Source organism: Crocodylus siamensis, chromosome 11 (assembly GCF_052110815.1).
Source record: "Crocodylus siamensis isolate JL-2025a chromosome 11, ASM5211081v1, whole genome shotgun sequence".
In the NCBI taxonomy this organism is placed as follows: Eukaryota; Metazoa; Chordata; order Crocodylia; family Crocodylidae; genus Crocodylus; species Crocodylus siamensis.
The window spans coordinates 36,953,548-36,974,749 of NC_143405.1; the positions used below are offsets into that span (position 1 = coordinate 36,953,548).

The 21,202-nt window shown below is 46.5% G+C and overlaps 1 protein-coding gene across 2 annotated transcripts in view; it reads right to left on the reverse strand.

Annotated features, from left to right (window-relative positions):
- Nucleotides 1–1,010: 1,010 nt before the first annotated feature.
- The window catches only part of EFCC1 (EF-hand and coiled-coil domain containing 1), a 154,327-nt gene continuing 134,135 nt past the window's right edge, over nt 1,011–21,202 (reverse strand). Inside the window, exons 8-9 of one of the 2 annotated variants that reach the window (XM_090021889.1) lie at nt 12,098–12,169; nt 1,011–2,870 (exon numbers count right to left, since the gene is read on the reverse strand). In XM_090021889.1, coding sequence (XP_089878015.1) covers nt 2,689–2,870; nt 12,098–12,169 — 254 coding nt within the window. In that variant the 3' untranslated portion in view covers nt 1,011–2,688. The remainder of the gene's footprint in view (nt 2,871–12,097; nt 12,170–21,202) is intronic. The other variant, XM_090021888.1, reaches the window with a different exon arrangement.

The window sequence follows — 21,202 nt, forward strand, 5'->3', positions numbered from 1 at the left end:
CTTTAGAGTGCCTTGTCAGCATTCTAATAGAAGAACTGCTATCATTTGTATTGAAATGTTTCTGTGGTGTTGACTGGACGTGAAGTGATAGTGAAGATATAGAAGAAAATGTGATTGCATTTGCTGTTTGGTTGTGTGACAGTTTGAGTGAGTCAAAGGATAAACTACAAGAAAAAACTTGATTTCAGAAGCAGTTCCACTGACAGTTTAAGATCTGTTTATTTTCAGCAAGAGTCAGCGCCATGTCTTCACAATATTATCATTCAAGAACAGATGTGGCTTTAAAACTATTTACAGATTTTATTCTCCTGTGCAGGAAGTGAAAGCAAATTTGGAATCTGTAGCATACAGTTTCCAAGAGGTTCATTGAAAGCCCTCGACTCAGTCACTTATGTTTTTTATGAGCAGTAAGAGAATATGGACTTCAATTTGCAACATTTTATTGTTGTGTTTTATTATTGATTTTGCCTCCCTATGCTGTGGATGTGAAAACCCATACAGGATTTAGCATGGAGTATATATGGCTTGAGACAATCTTATCTTGAGACCTGCTGTCTTCATAAATAAAAAACAGAACAAACTCCCCTCCCCCAAGCAAATAAAAAAATCACTGTTGAGAATCACTGTTCTATATCTTTCTAGTTTTACAGACAGAAGAAACATCTAACATCTTATAACCCAGGTACACCCAAGGGTGTGCCCTATTCTCAATTGGATGTGATGGATAAGCAGAAGGGGGTGCTGTGAGAGGGATGGTAGAATTTTGAGCAGATCCCTCTTTCCTCTATAGAGTTAACTCAAGCCGAAAGTTCTTAACTATATACAATTTATGGAGTTATAATACACATAAACATAAAACTAAATATCATATACATATATTTACACAGTGAACATTAATCAGTAACCAAGGTCAAACCCTAAATAACACTGTGGGAAAATCACTCCCAACAACAGTCCCCCAGAGAAAACAATATATCTACCAAAAAAAAAAAAAAAAACTCCCACAGCTTCCCCACCTCACTGTGGGGAACCTGTACTTAATTAAAGGGGCATGCAAAGTATAAGAGTGGAAATGTGATTTTACCCCTACAGAGGAACAGTTGCCTCTTTCTTTAATACAGAAAGATAGGCATCAAATGGACCCCTATCCAGTTAGGGGACCTAGCATTCCAAAAAATCAACAGGGTGTTTTAAAAAAATGTACTAGGGCTGTGCAAAATTTTGCTGGCTGTTTCGTTTTGACACTGTTTCAACCAATTTCAAGGTCAAAACAACAAAATTGGAATGAAACAAAGGCCGTCAAAATAGCTTGAAACAAAATGAGGATGCAAAACATTTCAAAAGTCAAAACTTTTTGACCATAGGCTGGGGTCAAAGCATAAGATCTGGTAGTGAGTAGCGAGGCAGCCCAGCTGAGCTGCTTCCCTTTCCCTCATGCTAGATCGTGCCAGCTGGCCTGCTTCCCAGTCTCCCATGCTAGATTTCATGATCTAGTGCAGGGGACTGGGTAGCAGCCCAGCTCAGCTGCATCCTGCCCCGGTGTGATCTAGCACAGGGGTCCAGGAAGCAGCCCAGCTGTGCTACCTCCCACCCCGGTGCAAAGTAACATGGGGAACCAGGTAGCAGCCAAGCTGGGCTGCTTTCCATCCCCAGTGTGATCTAGCAGGGATGGGAAAGCAGCCCAGCTGGGCTGACTTCCCATCCCCAGCGAAACTTTGCAATAGTGTCAAAACAGCCTTTCTGTTTCGACGGAATGGAATGGAACAACTGTTTCAACTCAAAATGAAATTCGATATGAAACAGTGTTCCATTGAACTGTCTAAACTCAAGATGAAATGGAATGGTGCCATTTCACACAGTCCTACTATTTACCCATCACAATAAAACAATTTCAGCAACATCAACACAATACAACATCACAATACAACATTTCAGTTACAAAATATAAGGCGCAAACATGAACAATCTTAACAACTTCTATTCCTTAATATAGTCCCTGGTCTATGGCAAGAGACAGTCCTCCTTCCAATGGGGTCCCTTGCAGGGGTGTCCAGGAAGCACCAGGGGCCCCTCCCCTTAGGGCCTTGACTAGGTGGGGAGCTGCTCACCCACCCATTTTTCTGGGTTTGCCCACCCCAAAGTCTTTCCCCTGTGGGACCCAGCTGCCCAATGACTCACACTCCCTTGGGTGGTGGTGGTCAGGGTGCATCTCGATAGGGTCTCCTCTGCTGAAGCACCTCTCCAGGCCTCTCCCGCACTGTTGGGCTCCTCCCCACCCTACGCCCTGCTCTGGGTACCAAGGGTTCAGCTCCTCTTAGCTGCTGCACCACTGTTGCTGGGTTCTGGGTGCTGGGCCTCACGCTGCAGCACTACTATTTCCACATTCCCTGGCTTCGGCACTGAAGGATCTTTTAGCACAGGCTGGGCCCTTCAGGCTCCAGCCATCTATCTTCACACTGGGTGGCTAACTCAAATAGCTTCCGGTGCTCCCTGGCTCCCAAGGCCCTTGCCCCATATGCTGCCCCAAGCACTGTGTCGCCTGCTGGGCCTGCCAGGATTTCAGGCTTGAGCCACCACTTGTGGGTCCCAAAGCCTGGGATCCGTGCACTGAACCACACACCATGACGGGCCTGAGTGGTCTCACACCACTCCCAGGGCCAGGTCTCCCCACACCGTTCCTGTGCACCATCAGCAGCCTGAGCAGTCTAGCACTGCTCCCAAGGCTGCTACTCCAGTGATGGCTTCAGGAGCATTGGGCCTATTGCCCACTGGGGGGAGAGGTCTCCAGCTTTTCTTGGCTCCACTCTTCTTGCGTCCCTTGCTACATCTTTTATTTACACCAGAGGCCCTGTCCCTGAAGTCTGCCAGACCTGCAAAACACAGTCTTCAATCAGGTCCAGGGACTCATCGTATCTCCACCCCGCCCAAGGAGGGGCAGGGCAAGCCCCTCCCAGCTGTTAACTGATTGGTGGAAATGTTCCACCAATCCAAAGTGTCCTTCTCCAAGCCAGGCTTGCCAGGCAAAAGCAGAGAGCCCACCACAATCTGGAAATGGTAAAACATTTTCTGTTGATTTTTTTTCATCAAATATCAATTAATTAAAACCAAACTTTACTACCTAAACATATGCGTCAGTTTTTGGCAAGATTAGAATTTCTGGTCAGGACCCAATAGCCCAGTGAACAGAGCAGACACGTAGGGTGTGGAAGGTTCAAGTCCTTTCAGACTCAGACTAGGGACTTGAACCTCAGTCCTTGAACGTATGTACCAGGGGAGCAAACTGTTTTGGCCTAGTCTCAAACTCTCCTGTAAGAGCTACTTAAGCTATAGATATTATTAAATATTAATAGAAACCGAGATTTGAATCTTGAGCTATGTTAATATAATCTCTACAGTGATCCTAAAACTGTTGTTTAGAAACAGGCCCCACCCACTTAGTGCCACTTCTCCCAGGCTGTTTGCAGAATAATGTGGTGTGGGATCCACATTCAAATGGACTAACCCTCAGGGAGCAGGCTCAGGAGGCACCGGATCCCCCCAGCAGGGGAGCATAGGGGGCAGGACTGCCGGCAGGCACTTCCGGGAAGATCAGAGTGCCTGATTGGCTGTTGGGGTAGTGGCAGTTTGACGTAGCTCCTGAGACTTGGGAGCCAGGAGCAGGGAGAAGAGAAGGGATCCAGGCACACTTGTGTCCCGCACACACGTGTGCCCCCTTACCTTACCTGAAGCAGAGGCGAACGCAGCAGCAGCGGAGCCAGCAGCGGGGGCAGCAGCAGCTGAACACCCTAAGGTAAGTGGGGCAGAGGGACCAATGCAGCTGAGCCGGATCCAGAGGGGAAGCCCCCCGGATCCCTCTTAACTGAGCTGGTAGGGAGCCACACTCCCGAGCCGTGCGAACAGAGCACGCCGGTGGGCAAGCAGGAAGGGCCAGGAGGGAGACTCCTGCTAGCACGGGGTGAAGGCACTGCACTAAGCCAGAAACAAGCAGCAACTCCTACAATGGTGTTGACATGGAGTGCTGCCAGGGCCCATGCCCAGGGGGCGCAGCCTTCCTGGGGTTTGTCTGAGGCCTCCACCCCCCCACCCCCTGGCCTGCGGATGTTGCCCAGCAAGGCCTGGGGGGGCAGGGATTGGGGACCCCCACATCTGTCCTGCTGGTGCCCACCTTAGGGCCCTGGAGGTGCAGGTGAGGGAGCTCCAGGAGGAGGTTAGCAGGCTGAGGGGAATCAGAGAGGCAGAGGAAGAAACTGACAGCAATTTCCTTTCCCTGCAGGGTCACACACCCAAGGAATAAGTATCCTGGGAGGTGCCCTCCACTGCAGAGTGGCAGACGGTCACCTCCAGAACCAGGGCTGCTCATAACACAGCAGTACCAGTTCCTCCAGTCCAGCTGGAGAACAGGTACGAGGCCCTGGCAACTCTGGAGGAGAAGGAAGAAGAGGAAGCAACTGGAGAGGAGGCAACTCCATGCTCTCCATGTTCTGAGCAGGCCGAAGGAGCTAAGTAGGCCAGGAGGGAAAAAGCGTCGAGTGATCGTCATAGGCGACTCCATCCTGAGCGGTACAGAGGGCCCCATCTGTCACGAAGACCCCTCGACACACGAGGTGTACTGCCTATCTGGAGCAAAGATTCAGGACATGAAGGGGATGATCCAGGCCGTGATCCAGCCCACCGATTACTACCCCATGGTCCTAATCCATGTGAGTACTAATTATGCGGCGAGGAGAAGCCCTGGTCGCCGGATGGCGGACTACCACGCTCTGGGGGGCGTGCTGAAGGAGATAGGCGCACAGGTGGTTTTCTCTTCTATCCTACCAGTGAGTGGATGTGGAAGACAGCATGCAACATGCATCGCGGAGACCAACTGGTGGTTTTGGAAATGGTGTCTCAAGGCAGGCTTTGGCTCCCTCGACAATGACCAGCACATCACGACCAGAGACATGCTCGGATGGGATGGGCTCCACCTTTCCCCTAAAGGTAAGCGTGTGTTTTCTTCTAGGTTGGCGGATCTCCTGTGGTGGGCTTTAAACTAGGCTCATTGTGGGAAGAGGATGATGAGGGTGGAGGAAGCATTGGACTGCCAAACCAAGAAACACCCACAAGTACAGCCCAGCCTAGGCCAACGAGCAGAACATATACACAGGTAAGTGACAGGGGCCAGGGAAATGCTAAAAGTAGGGGGCCAGTGCACACAACCACATGAAGCCTCAAATGCCTCTACACAAATGCTCGTAGTATGGGAAACAAGCAAGAGGAACTTACCCTCCTGCTAGCTGACACCAACCCAGACATAGTGGGGATCACTGAAACGTGGTGGGACCCAACACATGACTGGGCAGTGAATATCAAGGGCTATAGGTTGTACAGAAGGGATAGGACAGGGAGGAAAGGTGGGGGCGTGGCACTCTACATTAAGGAGGAATACACATCCTCATCAATTAGCAAAGAATCAGAGAAGGGGCACTCTGAAGTGCTCTGGGTTAGAATCCAAGGCAGTTGCGGGGAAAGAGACTTAATGGTGGGGGTCTACTACAGACCACCCAAACAAGGGGAATCCTAGCTAAAAGGGAGGCGCACACCCAATGGAAGGGAGGGGCCATCATCAGGGAGGACTATACTGCAGTATCTCAGGGATGCAGGGGGGCAGTCAGGAAGGCCAACGTGGAGGTGGAACTGGAACTAGCTTCCCGGATCAAGGACAACAAGAAGTCCTTTTTTAAATGCATGGGGGTAAAAAGAAGGTTCCGGGTAATGTGGGGCCCCTGCAGGACATGATAGGAAATTTGGTTGTCACATCAGATGACAAAGCCAACACATTTAACGATTTCTTTTCCTCCATTTTCCTGAGCAGGGACTGGAACAGTCACCTCCCCTCTGGGCCCCCCCTTAGGTCCCAAGGGAGGCGCACCTAGGCCAAGGGTTAGTGAGGAACTAGTTAGGGAACTTCTGGAGGGACTGGATGTATTCAAATCAGCTGGTCCAGCCAATCTCCACCTTAGAGTACTAAAGGAATTGGCTGAGGTCATTGCAGAACCCCTGGCATGGCTTTACGAGCACTCGTGGTGCTCTGGTGTGGTGCCAGAGGACTGGAAGAGGGCCAGTGTGGTTCCCATTTTCAAAAAGGGAGGAAGGAGGACCCAGGAAGCCAGTTAGTCTTGCCTCGATCCTAGGCAAGCTTTTTGAGAGAATTTATTCCGGCACATATCCATGAGGGGCCAGCAGGGGAGATTATGCTTAGGGGCAACTAACACAGGTTCACTAGAGGCAGGTCCTGTCAGACCAACCTGGTGGCCTTCTATGACCAGGTCACCAAATGCAGGGGTAGCAGTGGACGTAGTCTTTCTGGACTTTCGGAAGGCCTTTGACACTGTTTCTCACCCCATTCTCATTAGGAAACTGGCAGGCTGTGGTGTCAACACCCAGACAGTCAAATGGGTCGCCAAGTGGCTGGAGGGCCACACCCAGAGAGTGGTGGTGAACGGGTCATTTTTGACCTGGAGGGATGTGGGCAGTGGGGTTCCACAGGGCTCGGTCCTCGGGCCCGCACTGTTCAACATCTTCATCAGCGACTTGGACAAGGGGGTAAAAAACACCCTGTTCAAATTTGCTGATGACATTAAGATGTGGTGGGGGTATGGGCATGCTAGAAGGGAGGAATAGGCTGCAATCGGACCTAGACAGGTTACAGGGGTGGGTGGATGAGAACAGGATGGGATTCAACACTGACAAGTGCAACATGATATACCTGGGGAGGAACAACCGTCACCATACCTACAGGCTGGGGAACTCCCTTCTTGTCAGTACAGAGGCAGAAAAGGATCTTGGAGTCGTCATTGATGCCAAAATGAACATAGGCCAGCAGTGTGGGAATGCAGTCAGGAAGGCCAACCGCACCTTGTCATGAATCCACAGATGCATCTCAAGCAGGTCCAGGGAGGTGATCCTCCCCCTCTATGCGGCACTGGTCAGGCCGCAGCTGGAGTTCTGTGTCCAGTTCTGGGTGCCACGGTTCAAGAGGGATGTGGACAACATAGAGAGGGTCCAGAGGAGGGCCACTCGCATGATCAGGGGGCAGCAGGGCAGGCCCTACGAGGAGAGGCTACAGGACCTGAACCTGTTCAGCCTCCACAAGAGAAGGCTGAAGGGGGATCTAGCGGCCTGTTACAAACTAGTCCGAGGGGACCAGCAGGCATTGGGGAAGTCCATGTTCCCCCGAGCACTACCAAGAGTGACCAAGAGTAATGGTCACAAGCTGGCAGAGGGTAGATTTAGGCTAGATATCAGGAGGCGCTACTTCACGGTCAGGGCGGCTAGGATCTGGAACCGACTTCCGAGAGAAGTGGTGCTGGCTCCTACCTGTAGCGCCGCATAACGCCGGTGCACCCTTGACCTGCGAGCCTGGGTCGGCACGACCGGCTTGGTGTGAAGAGGGGGATTTATGACCGGGCAGGTGGGTGATAACAGTGAGCAGGAGTCAGTATGATTTAAACACAGCGTGATGGTTTCACAAAAGGTTTATTTTACTTATGCTACTGATGGCTTGCAGCATAGGCAGAGGAGTTGATTTATTCAGTTACAGCATGCAGATATCATGTTACCCAGCATTTACAAGGTGGGTAAGATAGTTGCTTCCGAGCGATTCGTATAAGCCATTGCAGTCTGCATATTACTAAGAGCTCTTGATAAGAAAGATAAAGCCAAAGATGGAGAGATAAACGGACCGGTAAGACAAGATACGCCAGAAAGTTAACATAGGCAGAGAGATGCACGATCTGTTTTTCTTGAGTGTATACACAGTTCTCTGCTCTCTGCTTTGGGCGGAAGTTCTTTCAAAGTTTTATTTGACACAGGTGACCAATTACTATACGCCAATCATAAATAATTAATGAGTTGGCACTTGTGCTTTCTTTGTTTGCTCAGGTTTCATAAAAAAGGGGGGTTATTTTTACTTGGGTGGTACTGGTTCTGTTTGGTCACAGGATGGCACGCATAGTATATTTAATTTTACAACTTTACTAAAGTCAGCTAATCTCCTTACAACAGGTACTTTATCTTTTGTGCTGGGCTGTCAAGGTCAGTTTCTCTCTTTCGTATGAAAAGCTCAAGCGATTTCAAATGAGGCACAGATAGGGGTGTGTATATGCAACACTGTTAATACAGAGGGATAAATTACAACCACAGAGTTTGTTGTGTTAGCCTCTGACCTTTTGCTATCTGACCTTTTGCCATTGGCATCTGAAATCAAAGACTTTGATCTTTGACACTACCCTGGGGGTCTTTAAGAGGAGGCTAGAAGTACACCTTGCTGGGGTTGTTTGACCCCAGTACTCTTTCCTGCCAAGGCAGGGGGTTGAACTCAATGATCTGCTCAGGTCCCTTCCAACCCTAGAAACTATGAAGCTATGATTCCACTTGTAATGATCTTTAGCGCTGTGCTATATTACTGCCCCAGTCTTTTATTTACCTGGAATGGAGGTCTTGTTTCTGCCTTTGTTAAGAATATTGAATATCTCCTTTGACTTGTTTACACAGCCTTTTACAGACCCTAATCAAGATTGATTGTGCTAATGTACTTTCCAAAAAATTCCATTGTCAGGGAGTAAACAGCTATTTATTCTAGCCCATTGGGAAGGTGGCTTCAAGTGCTAGATTTTACATTATTGTTATAAAAATGCCATGGTAAACTTTATCCACAGGCTCAAGCTCATTCAGGCTTTTTATTGTTTGAAAAGGTCTTCCTTCAAATCCACACACTGCCATCTCAACACTGTCTCATATCCATCCATACGTGAAACAAAAGAATAAAGAACAATTCATTTTTGTTTTTCTACCTGTGTGACAGCCTTCTCCCATACCCTTCTTACAGCTGGGTCTCCTTTACCATGCCTCTCCACATGGCCAAATCATATTCTTAGCTTAAAATCTGAGCCCTTTCCTATACTATTTAACTACTTTATGTGCCTGCTGTGCTTTTTAATTTTCAAGCTTTTGGGGCTGGCTTATGCGATACCTCATACATTGTTACAGGGAAATTTTGAAAGGATCACTAAAGCAACAGCTTTGTTTAATGCAGGGCTGTCCAACTTCTAAGTAGCCAGGGGCCACACACTCCCCTCCCCCCGCACACTCCCCTCCCCTCCCCACCATCTCCCATTGCACAACAGGCACAGCCAACACCTCCACCTCCACCTACCACATGTATGGGCAGCCCCCACCTCAGCTCCAGTGCTGCATCACAGTGTGGTCTGCCCCAGCTCATAGGCTGTGCTGCCCTACACCCTGGGACACAAGCAGAAAGCAAAAGCTGAGGGAGAGAGAGCCTAGGCCCTTCCCCTGCAGCAGCCGGAGCAATGCAGGGGTGGCAGCTGGTTGGCACCTGGGGGGCTGCACATGGTTCACTGGTCACCATTTGGACAGTCCTAGTGTAATGAAATACTAATCACATGGTAGACAGTTGTGCTTCTCCATGAAAAGAATTCCATTTGCTTGGAAGAATGAAGAGTAAGTGTAAATATTAATTACTTTTCAGATGTTCAGAGATGTGTAGATAATTAACCTGAAAGCCTGAGCATTGTACATCTCATGATTCTTAAAGTTCAATGTCTTGGGCCAGATCCTATTCCAGCTATTAAGCATGTAAGTGGACTTAGATGAAAGGGGGCTGTGTTCTGTTCCTCCTTGTTGGTTTTTTGTGACTAGTCTTAAGGGAAAAATGATGGTGTGATACAAAAGTAGATTTACAGGGTTTTGAACAGGGTAGAATAGAATTGTATTTGGGTGCCCCAGTCTACTTAGATACTTAATGGGCTCATCTACACAAGATGCTTAAATAGCAAGTAGCCTAATTTACTGAGCAGTAAGTGCAAGTGTCTACATGTACTCACCTACTGCACAGTAAAAACCCTTAATCCACTTTGTGGCTCTGAGCAGTGCCAGCCCTTGCTGTTCTGCTCCCTGTGTTCAGGCCCCAGCGAACCCCAAGCTGTTCATGGGAAGTCCTCAACTGAGGCTCAGGAGCTTGGCTCTGCAAGCCCCTTCTCTTCCAGGCCAGTTTCCCCCTGTGCAGGCTGCTTTAGGTGGGCAGGGAGCCTCTAAGCTTGGCTCTGGAGGCCTCTCCTACGTGGAGCGCTCCCTCATGCATGACCCCCATCTCTCTCTTTATCACACACACACCTCTGCTGCCATCCCTACTCCTCCCTACACCCAAGTGGTTCCAGGGACCCGGAGCCCCCCAGGCTAGGGCCGCATGTCCCAGCACTGGTATGGGCATGGGGCAGGGTTGCAGTGTGGCAGTTGCCCTTCCAGCTACAGCTCCCGACAGCAGGTCCTGTCCTATTGGGGTGGCAGCTGGACATACAGGGTGTGAGATTTGTGGGGCGGGCTGGGGGGGTCTTTGCCAGTAGCAGGCCCTGAGTGCCTAGACAGCCACTGCTGCTGATGCTGCTGTGGGGTGGCTGTGCACTGTGCAGGGGGCAGGCAGGGGACCCACCTCTCCCGAGCAGTCTCCCACACCCACACAGTCCCCTCCACACCCATACACACAATACCCTCAACCCCCACAGTCCCCCCCACCCCCACATCCCTACTTACCAGGGACAGAGCCTGGTCCAAGCCACTACTATGGCTTTTCCCCACTCCTATTTGCCCCAACACGCTGAAGTAGCTTGCTGGAGCAGCAGGGGAAGGGGGCAAGCATAGAGATGGTCTGGCTATGTGTCAGAGCATCTCTGGAGGACCCAGCCTCTGGTTGCTTTGGGGCACACTCCAGAAGCATGTCCTACGCTGTTTTTTCAACATGTTTTTTTTCATACCAGGATTTTTCGGTATGAAAATTAGAGTCCATGCTGCAAATATGCAGCCCGGGGAACATTTTTTTATTGCCAGCATGACTCTTGCGGTGTCTCAAACTGCTTTGAGACACAGTGACAGGCATATGCACACTTTTCTGGAAGCGCCCCTAAAGTTTAAAGGGAAAACAGTTCAGTAGATTTGCACAGTCTGTCCTTGAACATTCTGAATTATACGTACAGTCGTTCAGGTACAGTGTTCATTAATGATTAGCATAAAAATCACTCCCCTCTTCCTAAGTGTAGATAACTCTTATGGTTCTCCCAGAAAAGAACACAGCATGTGATTATCTCTCACAACTAGGGTTTGAAGTGCCTCGTTTCTCTCCAAATTCTGTTCAGTATGTTGTTGTTCAGCTAACTGGTTTCTCAAACCTGATTTTATGACACAAGCTGATGGTTTTGCCAGTCTTATTCATACATAGTCCCAGCTAGCTACATAAAAGCAACTCCAGCTGTGTTTGCCTCTTTGTAGATTCTATTCAGTGTTTAATTATACTCTCTAAAGCATCCGTATTGACCTCAGCTGTGATACTGCTTGCACTACAAAATGGCTGCATAGTGTCTAGAAACCTTAGGGAGTCTTCATGAAGTAATATCACTTGCATTTCTAGGGATCTAATAAGCCAACAAGGTCTGAGCAAAGGTCCCGTACACAGTATATGTATTTATGTCCTTTTACTGAAGCCACTATACTTTTTTCCTGCAGTATAGTTTTAAATGGTAGCAGGTCACTTATTGCAATCTTCACTAATGAAGTCTGTCCTTTTAGTTGTGGCTTTATAGGTGACTTATAAATGGTTTCTGTGGTAGTAATAAGTGCTGAATGCCAAGCTGAAGAATGTATGCGGTCATCGCTTGCTAGTTTTAAAATTTGAGAACATTCAAGAGTTACTTTCAAAGTTACTGCAAGACCTAGTGGCATTTCCTGGGGATGGAGAACCCAATGCGAGCTGGTGAAGTGGTGTGTCTCAGCCCAGGCCATGGCAGATATGTGTTCATAAACAATACTCTGACTGGCAGCTTCACTGAATCCCCCTAACATCTTTGGTCAGAATTGAAAGGTATGGCAGGATGATGAAAACATGTCATGCACTGTACCTTCATGCACCTTACCTTCATGCACCTTCATGCATTATACCTGCTTTGGTCATCTTTGGTCAGAATTACAAGGCATGGCAGGATGATGAAAACATGTCATGCACTATACCTTCATGCACTATACCTTCATGCACCTTCATGCACTATACCTGCTTTATGCACATGTAAAGGACTTTGCTTCCAGGACTGGTAATCCATCCCTTTCTTGAATATTTCTTTTTCTGTTTAAAGATATTTGTTGAAAAACAGGGTATTTAGACCAAATCACCACTCACCATATATTTTTTCTGTGTCTCTTCTCTCATTTTCAGTACTGACAGACACTTGAAAACTGTTTCAGTAAGATTTACTTTTTCCATTTTTCCCCCTCTTGATGCCATAATCCAGGATCGGACAAAGCTTGTTGTTAATGAAATAATTGTTGTATACAACACATAGGGAATTAACAGCAAAAATAAAAGTACATTAACTATTCAAACCCTGAGACCGTTACTTGGGCAAATTTCTAGGGAAGTCAGTAGTATAAGAATTGGTATCACATTACTAGCATGGGACAGGTTACACAAATACCTGTATAAAACATCTGCACATTTGGGCTAGGGACGGAAGTTACGCATACACTTGTTTAAGTGATCAGAAACTGGTTTCAGCCTGTAACAGAACATAAGTTCAGTGTACATAAACCAATCTCAAAATGGCCAAAACTGGTTTAAGATAAACTTAGTTGAATATAATATCAAACTTAACTGATTTGGGTCAAACTGGTTTATGGAACTTCTGTCCCAAACCCCTTTCTGGTTTAAGTTAAATCAGAGTCCTCCAGATCTCAGCATGCCCTGGGCTGTACTATGCTGTGCTGTCTGCTCCACAGAGCAGGGCTGGCCCCCACCCCTCTTCTCCCTAGCTAAAACACTGTCAGTGCTCCGACTGGCTGAGAAGGAGGTGGAGACTGCAGGGACAGCAGCGTCTGCCTGGCTCCCTCCTGCCCCCACCTCCCTCCTTGCTGCTCACTGCTCAAGCAGGATTCCCACCCCCTGTCCAGTAGCTCAGGCCCTAGCTGGCACCTCATCATGGGTCATACCACCCCATGCTAGCTGATGCTGAGAAGTGTCTATTTGTGTGTCTCCAACTTCACTAGGACAAAGGCAGACAAAACAGTGTCCACTTAGGGCTTTTTGGAGCTAATCAGCAGGTCAGCTGGTAAGGTCTCTCCATTCCTTCCTTAGAAAAAGCTGTTTAAGAGAGGCTTGAAGTAATGAGAGAGGCTTTTATTTTCTTGATGGGCTGATAAGCTTTGTTTTATCAGCTCCCTGATGGCTTGCTTGCCTGCCAGTTTGCTGCAGACAATATGAGGAAGCAGGGAGAGGGATATTGAAAAGTTCAGTATCATGCTAGCCAGGGCTGGGGTTTGGCAACACTCCCAACCCTTGAGTAGTGAGCCAGGAAAAGCCCGGCGAGGGCTGCTTCTCTCTCCTGCTCCAGGCACACCCTGGCTGGAGACTGTGCAGGCCAGGGTAGAGATTTAAAGCCCTCCCTAATCAGAGCATCCTGCCAGGGCCTGGCCACCCCCTCCCCCCCAGCTCAGCACTGTAGAAGGGAAGGGAGGGCTTGCTGTAGCACCACCCCCCCCCAGCTTCTAGCCTGAATCACTGCAGGCATGTACCTGCATTTCTTGATTCAAAAGTGAATGTCTATTCACTTGCAAATTAGTTCGAGCTTACACTAACTTGTAAAGATTGAATTAATTCAGGCTTTTTGAATGTCTGTCCCTAGCTTGGCAATGAATATCTTCACTGTGGAACTAACTCAATTATTTGGCACTGAGCCTGGCTCTAGCACATGTGCATGCACATGTATTTACACCCCTGATTCAGGTTTAGTGATGATTTCATCCAGGGCTAGCTGGCTGCAGGCCTGAGTGCTCTTTGTGTTCTGGCTGAGAACCCATCTTTTTCTGCTGGGACACAGGAAAAACCACTGATGTGATGACAGCTCTTTAATGCCACCACACAATTATACCAGGTGCCCAGAAGGACAATGTTCTCTCTCAATTCACTGGGAGAGAATCTGAGAGTATTCAGCTTACTACAGCTCTGTAATCATGGGATGTACCCCCAGACATCCTAGGGATACATGCGAAGGAATGCAGCACTAATGAGGGCATAGTCATTCAGATATAAATTAGCAGTGTAGCTGCTCACACTGGACCTGGTTAACTAGGGTGCTCATGCTCAAGTGCCAAACATTGGACATACTTTCAGTGAGAAAAAAAATTATGTCGTTTGGCTCAATTAGATTTCAAAGGGATGATGTTAGCATGTATTAGCCAGGGAGTAAGACAGCACTGCACTGCATGTGTGATTGTATCAGATTGATATACCTTGCTAGTTTTAAACTGCTTAGGCCAGATTGTTGTTGTTGTCATTGTTGGTAGTCCCTCAAAATGAAGATGACAGTCTTCTGATGGCACTAATGACAGGGTGGCACAAGATTCAGAAGGGGTTAGCAAAGAGTAGCAGCCCTCTGGGACCATGGGATAGCAAAGAGTATTGGTCCTCTAGGACCATAGAGGCATACATACTCTGGTTGCTTGCGTATGCCACTGTCTTCACTGCTATTTTTACCTATACAAGATATATTAAAGCTAATGTGAGAGTGCTTACCCAGGCTATAGCCACACATTTCTTTTGCCGTGTAGGCATCTCAATAAGTATAATTAGATTAACTCGTCTGGTTAACCTTTTTCTTTTTTATATGTGTACTGTAGCTTGTCTACATGAGAATACAATAGTTAGTATTTGTGGGTTAATAGTACACCAGTGGTATTAGCACAACAGCAATCAATCCTAGGCTAGAAAAAATTAAAAGCTGCTTGAGTTGCCTCCTTTTGAGCTGATTGCTTATGCAGTCCATTGAAGTGCTGTGCATCCTCTCCAGCCAAAGGAAATGGCCAGATTTTCAAAAGAACTCAGCTCACATCTAGGACCTAAATGAATTGGCCAGATATTCAGAAGTGCTTAGCAGCTCCTGTTGAGTTGGTTAAAAACAAGAACAATGAGAGCAGCTGCATGCTGTGCACTTTTAAAAATCTGGCTACTAAACAACATTTTATCTGACACACATTTTCCTAAATACAAAAGCAGCTTATCTCTGCTCTGTGCTTTGTTGTTAAACTTCCTGTTGGCTACTGTGCTATCATCAGCATCTACATTATGCTTCCAGGCCTGCAGTCCTATCATAGGCAGAGCTCCCAGACATTGCACAATTTGAGCCTTTCATTGATAAAGTCTTTTAGATATTATAATAAAAGGAAACATAAATCTGTTTCCTAAGTTTGAAGGTATAGACACTGTCTGCAGTGTGATTTAATTTTACATTATTTTTTCCTTTCCTGAGCTATTTTTAAATTGAAATTTAAACAGCTCTCTGTGTTTTGTGCTTGAAGGGTTTTGCAAAGATGTCTCCAGTTTAGTTAGCTATTTAAACAGTCATTTGTCTACTGATTCTGACAGCCTGCCCATCCTGTTGTGAGTTTCTTTGGACAAAAAGACAGCTATTCTCCATGTCAGCAGGAAGCAAACCAAGCATGCTGTGAATTTGATTTCTAACTTGGCTGGTTATAGTAAAATGCCAGCTATGATTCCTGGAGTTTGCTTGAGGGGTTTTCTTCTTACTTGTTTCTCATGTAAAGCTGTTGTTTTTATTACTCATTTTTCACCTTGTGGGGATAGATCATGTTTATTTGATATCAAAGATACATTTTAAAATGGCTGTTAATCAACTCCTTTTGATTTTTTAAAACCAAACTAGAAATTTTATTGAAAATATAGTTGGTAATATTTGTAGGTTAGAAAAAAGTTATTTTCAAGTAAGCAAAATAGGTTGCTGTTTAAAATCACTTAATGAATGTATCAATTTAGCAAAGTTTTATTTATGAAAATTCTCTTGTCTTTGGTTCAGAAACGCTGGTGTTGTCTGTCGTCTCTTATTGTATGTTTAAAATGAACATCCTCATATTCCTTATCTGCATAAGGAATATATTATTTCTTATATTTATTAGGTCTGTGAGAAGTGGCTAGTATTTGCTTTGGATTCAGATTTGGCTGATTCGGGGGACAGTGATTTGATTAGTTGATTCAAATCACTATCCTGAATCAATTTGGCTAAATCTGATTTGGAGATTCAGCTGCTGCCAAATCTCCGAAACAGCCAGAACCATCCCACCACAGCCTGGCAATGACTAACCTTCCCGCCCCAGCTCCCGGCACTTGGAACAAAAAAGCTCCAACTTACTGGGTAATGCCGGGCGAGGGGGCAATCCCCACTACCCCCCACTGCCCCACGTTGCATGGGGGGGCTCTGCACGAGCCCCCTGATTCCCCCACCCCAGCCTCCCCCTGGCTGCCCTGCCTGCCCCAGCTCCGGCTCTTTAAGGGAAAAAAAAACCTGAGAAAAACCCTGGGACTCACTGTTCCTGCTGGTGGTGGGTGATCCCTGCTGTCCCGCACTGTGTGGGGGGCTCTGCACAAGCCCCTGGAGGCCATTGCAGGAGCGGTGAGTTCTGGGGCTTTTCTTTTTTTTTCTTAAAGAGCTGGAGCTGGGGCAGGCTGGGCAGACTTGGGGGGGCTGGAGGAGCAGGCGGGGGTTAGGGTGGCTGGGGGAGTAGGCAGGAGTTGGGGGACCCCATGGTCCCATTCACCCTCCCCAAGCCCCCCTCACCCACCGCCTACTTACCAGCTTGGAACTGTCGAAATCATTAAAGCTCTCTGAATCTTTTCCGAAGATTTGGAGAACATTGAATTGATTCAGACCTTTTAATTGGTCCCTGATTCAATTCAGATTCAGAGATTCAGCCACTGAATCGGGTTGAATCTCCTCCGAATCGAATGACCACCCAAAGCTTCGCACAGCCCTAATATTTATCATAAATTAATAGGTTAAGGTAGAAGAGCTTGTTATCATCCTCCAATATGATTTTTTGCATAAATGAATTCCTTCAAGTCATAAATTTTTTTTGAGATAGAATAAAGTTTTCTAAAATAAAACAAACAACAAAAAACCCTTCAAAAATAGAGAATTAATCATATCCCAGACAAATAATATTCATTCCCCTCACTGGGCGCATCTACATGAGATGTGTTAATATGCATTAGCCTTATTTAATGCATATTACAGGTGTGCATCTACATATTCGCACCCTTAATGTGTATTAAAATGGCAAAATTAGGCTAATAACATCTAAATGTGATACCTGGAAATGCAGGTATCAAGTTTAGGTGCAATTAGTTAAAGCCCATAAGCACACGTGTAGACACGACCTGGCACTAACTTTAGTGCCAGGTCTGCCCAGCCACTAGGGGCACGTGGCAAGGCTGCAGAGACTTGATACTAACTTTAGTGCCAAGTGCACTAACTTAAGTGCCAAGTCCCTGCACATGTAGACACCTGCCAAAAATTGCATAATGCACATTAGCTTACTGCACATTAAATTTAGTCATGCTTAAGTGTTCATCTAGACTTACCCATTGTTTACAAAAATATGCACCTGAATTTGTCTAGATTGAGCTTCAGCCATTTGATTTTCATCTAGCTGACCAAACCATTGAAAATTTTTGATGCTACTGGAAATCTTCCCATGATCAGGTAAACCATGATCAAGTCACTTCTTAACTTTCTTTTTGATAAACTGAGCCCCTTTAGTACCTCATGATCAGGCAGGTTTTCTAGACCCCAAACCATTCTTATAGAGGTTTTCTGAACTCTTTCCAAGTTATCAGTGGGTGGGGGTTAAATATAGACACCCAAACTTGGCACATTGTACTAGTTATGATCTCAATAATGCCCCAATCAGCCTGGGGGCTGACTGGCTGGGCAGCAGCTCTGCAGTAAAGGACCCATGGATTACAGTAAACAATAAGCTGGATATGAGCCAGCAGTGTGCCCTAGCTGCCAAAAGGCTAACAGCATACTGAGTTGCCTTGGTAGGTGTGTTTCCAGTAAGTCAAGGGAAGTGATTATTCCCCTCTATTCAGCATGGGTGAGGTCACATTTGGGGTACTGTGTTCAGTTTTGGGCCCCACTACAAAAAGGTTGTGGACAAATTGGAGAGGGTCCAGCGGAGGGTGACAAAAATGGTGAGGAAAGACTGGGGACAAAAACCTATGAAGTGAATTTCTGGGGTCATCCAGAAGGCCACTGAACAATATGAACTAGAACCCAGGTCTTATGAGTACCCATCCAGGGGTCTACCTAGGAGGCCACACTGCTTCTGAGACCCTCCAAACTGAAGTTCAACTTTCACCTTTATTTTTCTCTTAGTTATATTTGTGAATATCAGTCAAAGTTAAAGGAGGCATCCTGGTGGAAGTGGTTTATGGTGGTAAGCATAAGCATGTCTTTGTTTGACAAGGTGTTAGTGTTCATATGCATGAGTATCAGCAGCAACTCCACATTGGCCACAGTGAGTACATCTACACGTGCATTTGCTCTGACCTAAGTTTACTCTGGTGTAAAATACTCTGGAGTAGGCATTTTCAGACAGGTGTCTACACATGGGGGGATTAGGGAGAAGATTTCCTGCTCTTTGCACCAAGTTTCCTGCAGCCCTGCAATGGGCCCCTGCTGACCCAGAGGGAACTCTAGGCTCCCCCGGGTGCTATCCCAGGTACTGGCAGGGATCACTGGGTCAAGAGATATCTGTCTTCTGGCCAGGGCCAGGACATTGAACCCTGCCCTGACAGCAGGGAGCTCCTGGCCCTGGCTTCCTGATTAAGGGCAGAGAACTTGGAAAGAGCTGCAGGGGATAGGCAGGTCCCAGTGCCATCCTGATCTGCCAGAGGGGCAGCAACCTGGCTGCTAACTGCCCCACTGGCAGATCAAGGCAGGCAGCTGAAGCTGAAGCTCTTTCCAAGCCCTGTGCCTCAGTCACCTGGGACCTGCCCCTCACCAGGACATGCTGGGTGGGGACTGGGGGGCTTATTCCCTTCACAGCTACATGAGCACAGAGCTGGGGGAGGAACAGGGTTGGGGGCTGATTCTGCCCCCCAGCTCTGTGAGCATGCAGTTGGGTAGAGAACAGGCACCCCAGCCCCCATCAGCAGGGAGCTCCCAGTGCCAGCTTTGTGACTGTGAGACTGGTGCTGTTGAACTATACTGATTTGTTTTGTATTTGATTTATTTTAATATTTAGTTTGAAGTAAGTTTTAGTATCATGTAACATAAGGTTAAAACTTTATCTTAAAATTAATAATGCTTAGCATAAGTATAGCAGTTATTTTATGTTTTAATGTAATAATTTTAAGCTTTTGTATTTTGTTATTATATCTTTTATATGAATGGAATCACTGTCCCTGATTCGTTGAATCCAAATCCTAATCGAATAGTGCCTACTTCGCACACCCCTAGTTTACAACATTCTTTCGTCATTACCAGTGTAGACTGTGTCCATCACAAAGGGAAGTCTCTGGCCTCAAGATATTTTACAAACTTGTCTCTCCTGCTTATTTTCTTCTTTGCCTGGTACAGACTAGCTTCTTCAACTGTTTTTAAAATGATTTACCATTTGGTAACTTGTTTACTAGCATGTAGCTTACTTATGCCTTTACCAGTCACTCTACATTTTTTCATTCATACATCCAAATATATCTTTCTCTCTCTGGTTCTCTCTCTCTCTCTCTCTCTCTCTCTCTATATATATATAGCATACTGGGGAGCCCCCCAAGCTTCTGTGGCACACTCCATGCACCCCAGCATTGCAGTATTCGCGTGCTGCCTGCTACCTAGAGGTATATAGAAAAAACATTCAAAGTTGTGCTATGTCTGAATTTCCGTATCTTTCCAAATCTCTCTGAATTGATTCGGAGAGTTCTGATTCAATTCGGAGAGATTAAAGGGTCCTCTGATTTGATTCAGATTCAGAGATTCAGCCACTAAATCGAGCTGAATCTCTGCCGAATCAAATCAGGAACCAAAGCTTTGCATAGCCCTATTGTAAACAGAGTGATTAAAGAGCAATGCTTTGGACAATGATGCATGAACCTAACCACATGTCAAGATAGTGATGTAAAAATCACGGTTCGTTTCTTTGGAGGCTCATGAATATTAATGATCCTTCAGGCACACATTGTTGGTGATACAAAAGGTATATATTTGCAAATAGGGTCAGAGAGAGAAGACAAAAGACCAAACTCTCTGCCCACAGGGAACACTTCTTAGCAGGCTTTTATCCCCTCTCTCCTGAGCACGTGTACAGAAGCAGGAACTCTTACAACTCATTTCCGGTTCATACAAACATATATGAAATGGCGTCACGTCATACATCGCATGTGTATTATAATTAACTACTTAAGTATGCGGGGCGGATAGGCTTATATGTATTAGCTAATTGCGCTTGCTCAGAAAGTACTTTAGGTTACAAGAAGTTCAAACCCAAGGGCAAGATGGCAATTATTCTTATTTACCCTGAGAAATGTAGGGGGCATGAAAGGAAGTGTGATTTAGTGTAACAAAGAGATAGTAAATTTGCAGAACAAAGAGAGAGTGATACCTTAATACAAAGAGCCCTTAGTAGCTTCTCCAACCTCCCCCTTCCACCAGGGAGAGGTGGCAGCTGTGCTGTTCTAACAACACTATTGATGAGAGCTGGCAGCTGTGCTGTTCTAACAACACTATTGATAATGCATTTTCGATAATATTTCTAACAATAGTATGTCCCGTTCCTTATGTCATACTTCTAGGCTGGCCAACTAGTGCAGTATGCAACAACGGACTTTGGTAACTATAACATCTGCAGAGTGATTGGGTGTGAGTGTGTGTGTGTATGTATAAACACTCTTTTAAATATTATAGTCAACAAACACAGCATTTTGCCTTATCCCCCTCATAAGGTCTTGAGTAGCATTTGAGCAAATTAGTAATTTGTACAAGAGTGCTGGAAGATGCTTATGTCCCAACAGCAGCTCCATGACCATGGATCAGTATTTCCTAGGACCAGATCCAGTCATAGAGCTGGTGCTGGGAGATAAGTATCTCCCAGCCCCGACTCCCTGATCTCAGTCTCAGAGCAGACGGCTTGGAGCTTCCTGTTGCCAGGGCAGGGGGACATAGACCCCATCCAGGCTCCTGTGGCAGAGCCCATCCCAGCAGCAGGCAGTTCCCAGAGGCAGTGAGCTATCTTCCGCCTCCTGGTGCATGCATGATTGGGAGCAGATTTGGTCCCAGTCAGGCATCTATACCAGCACTATGGCACCATTACT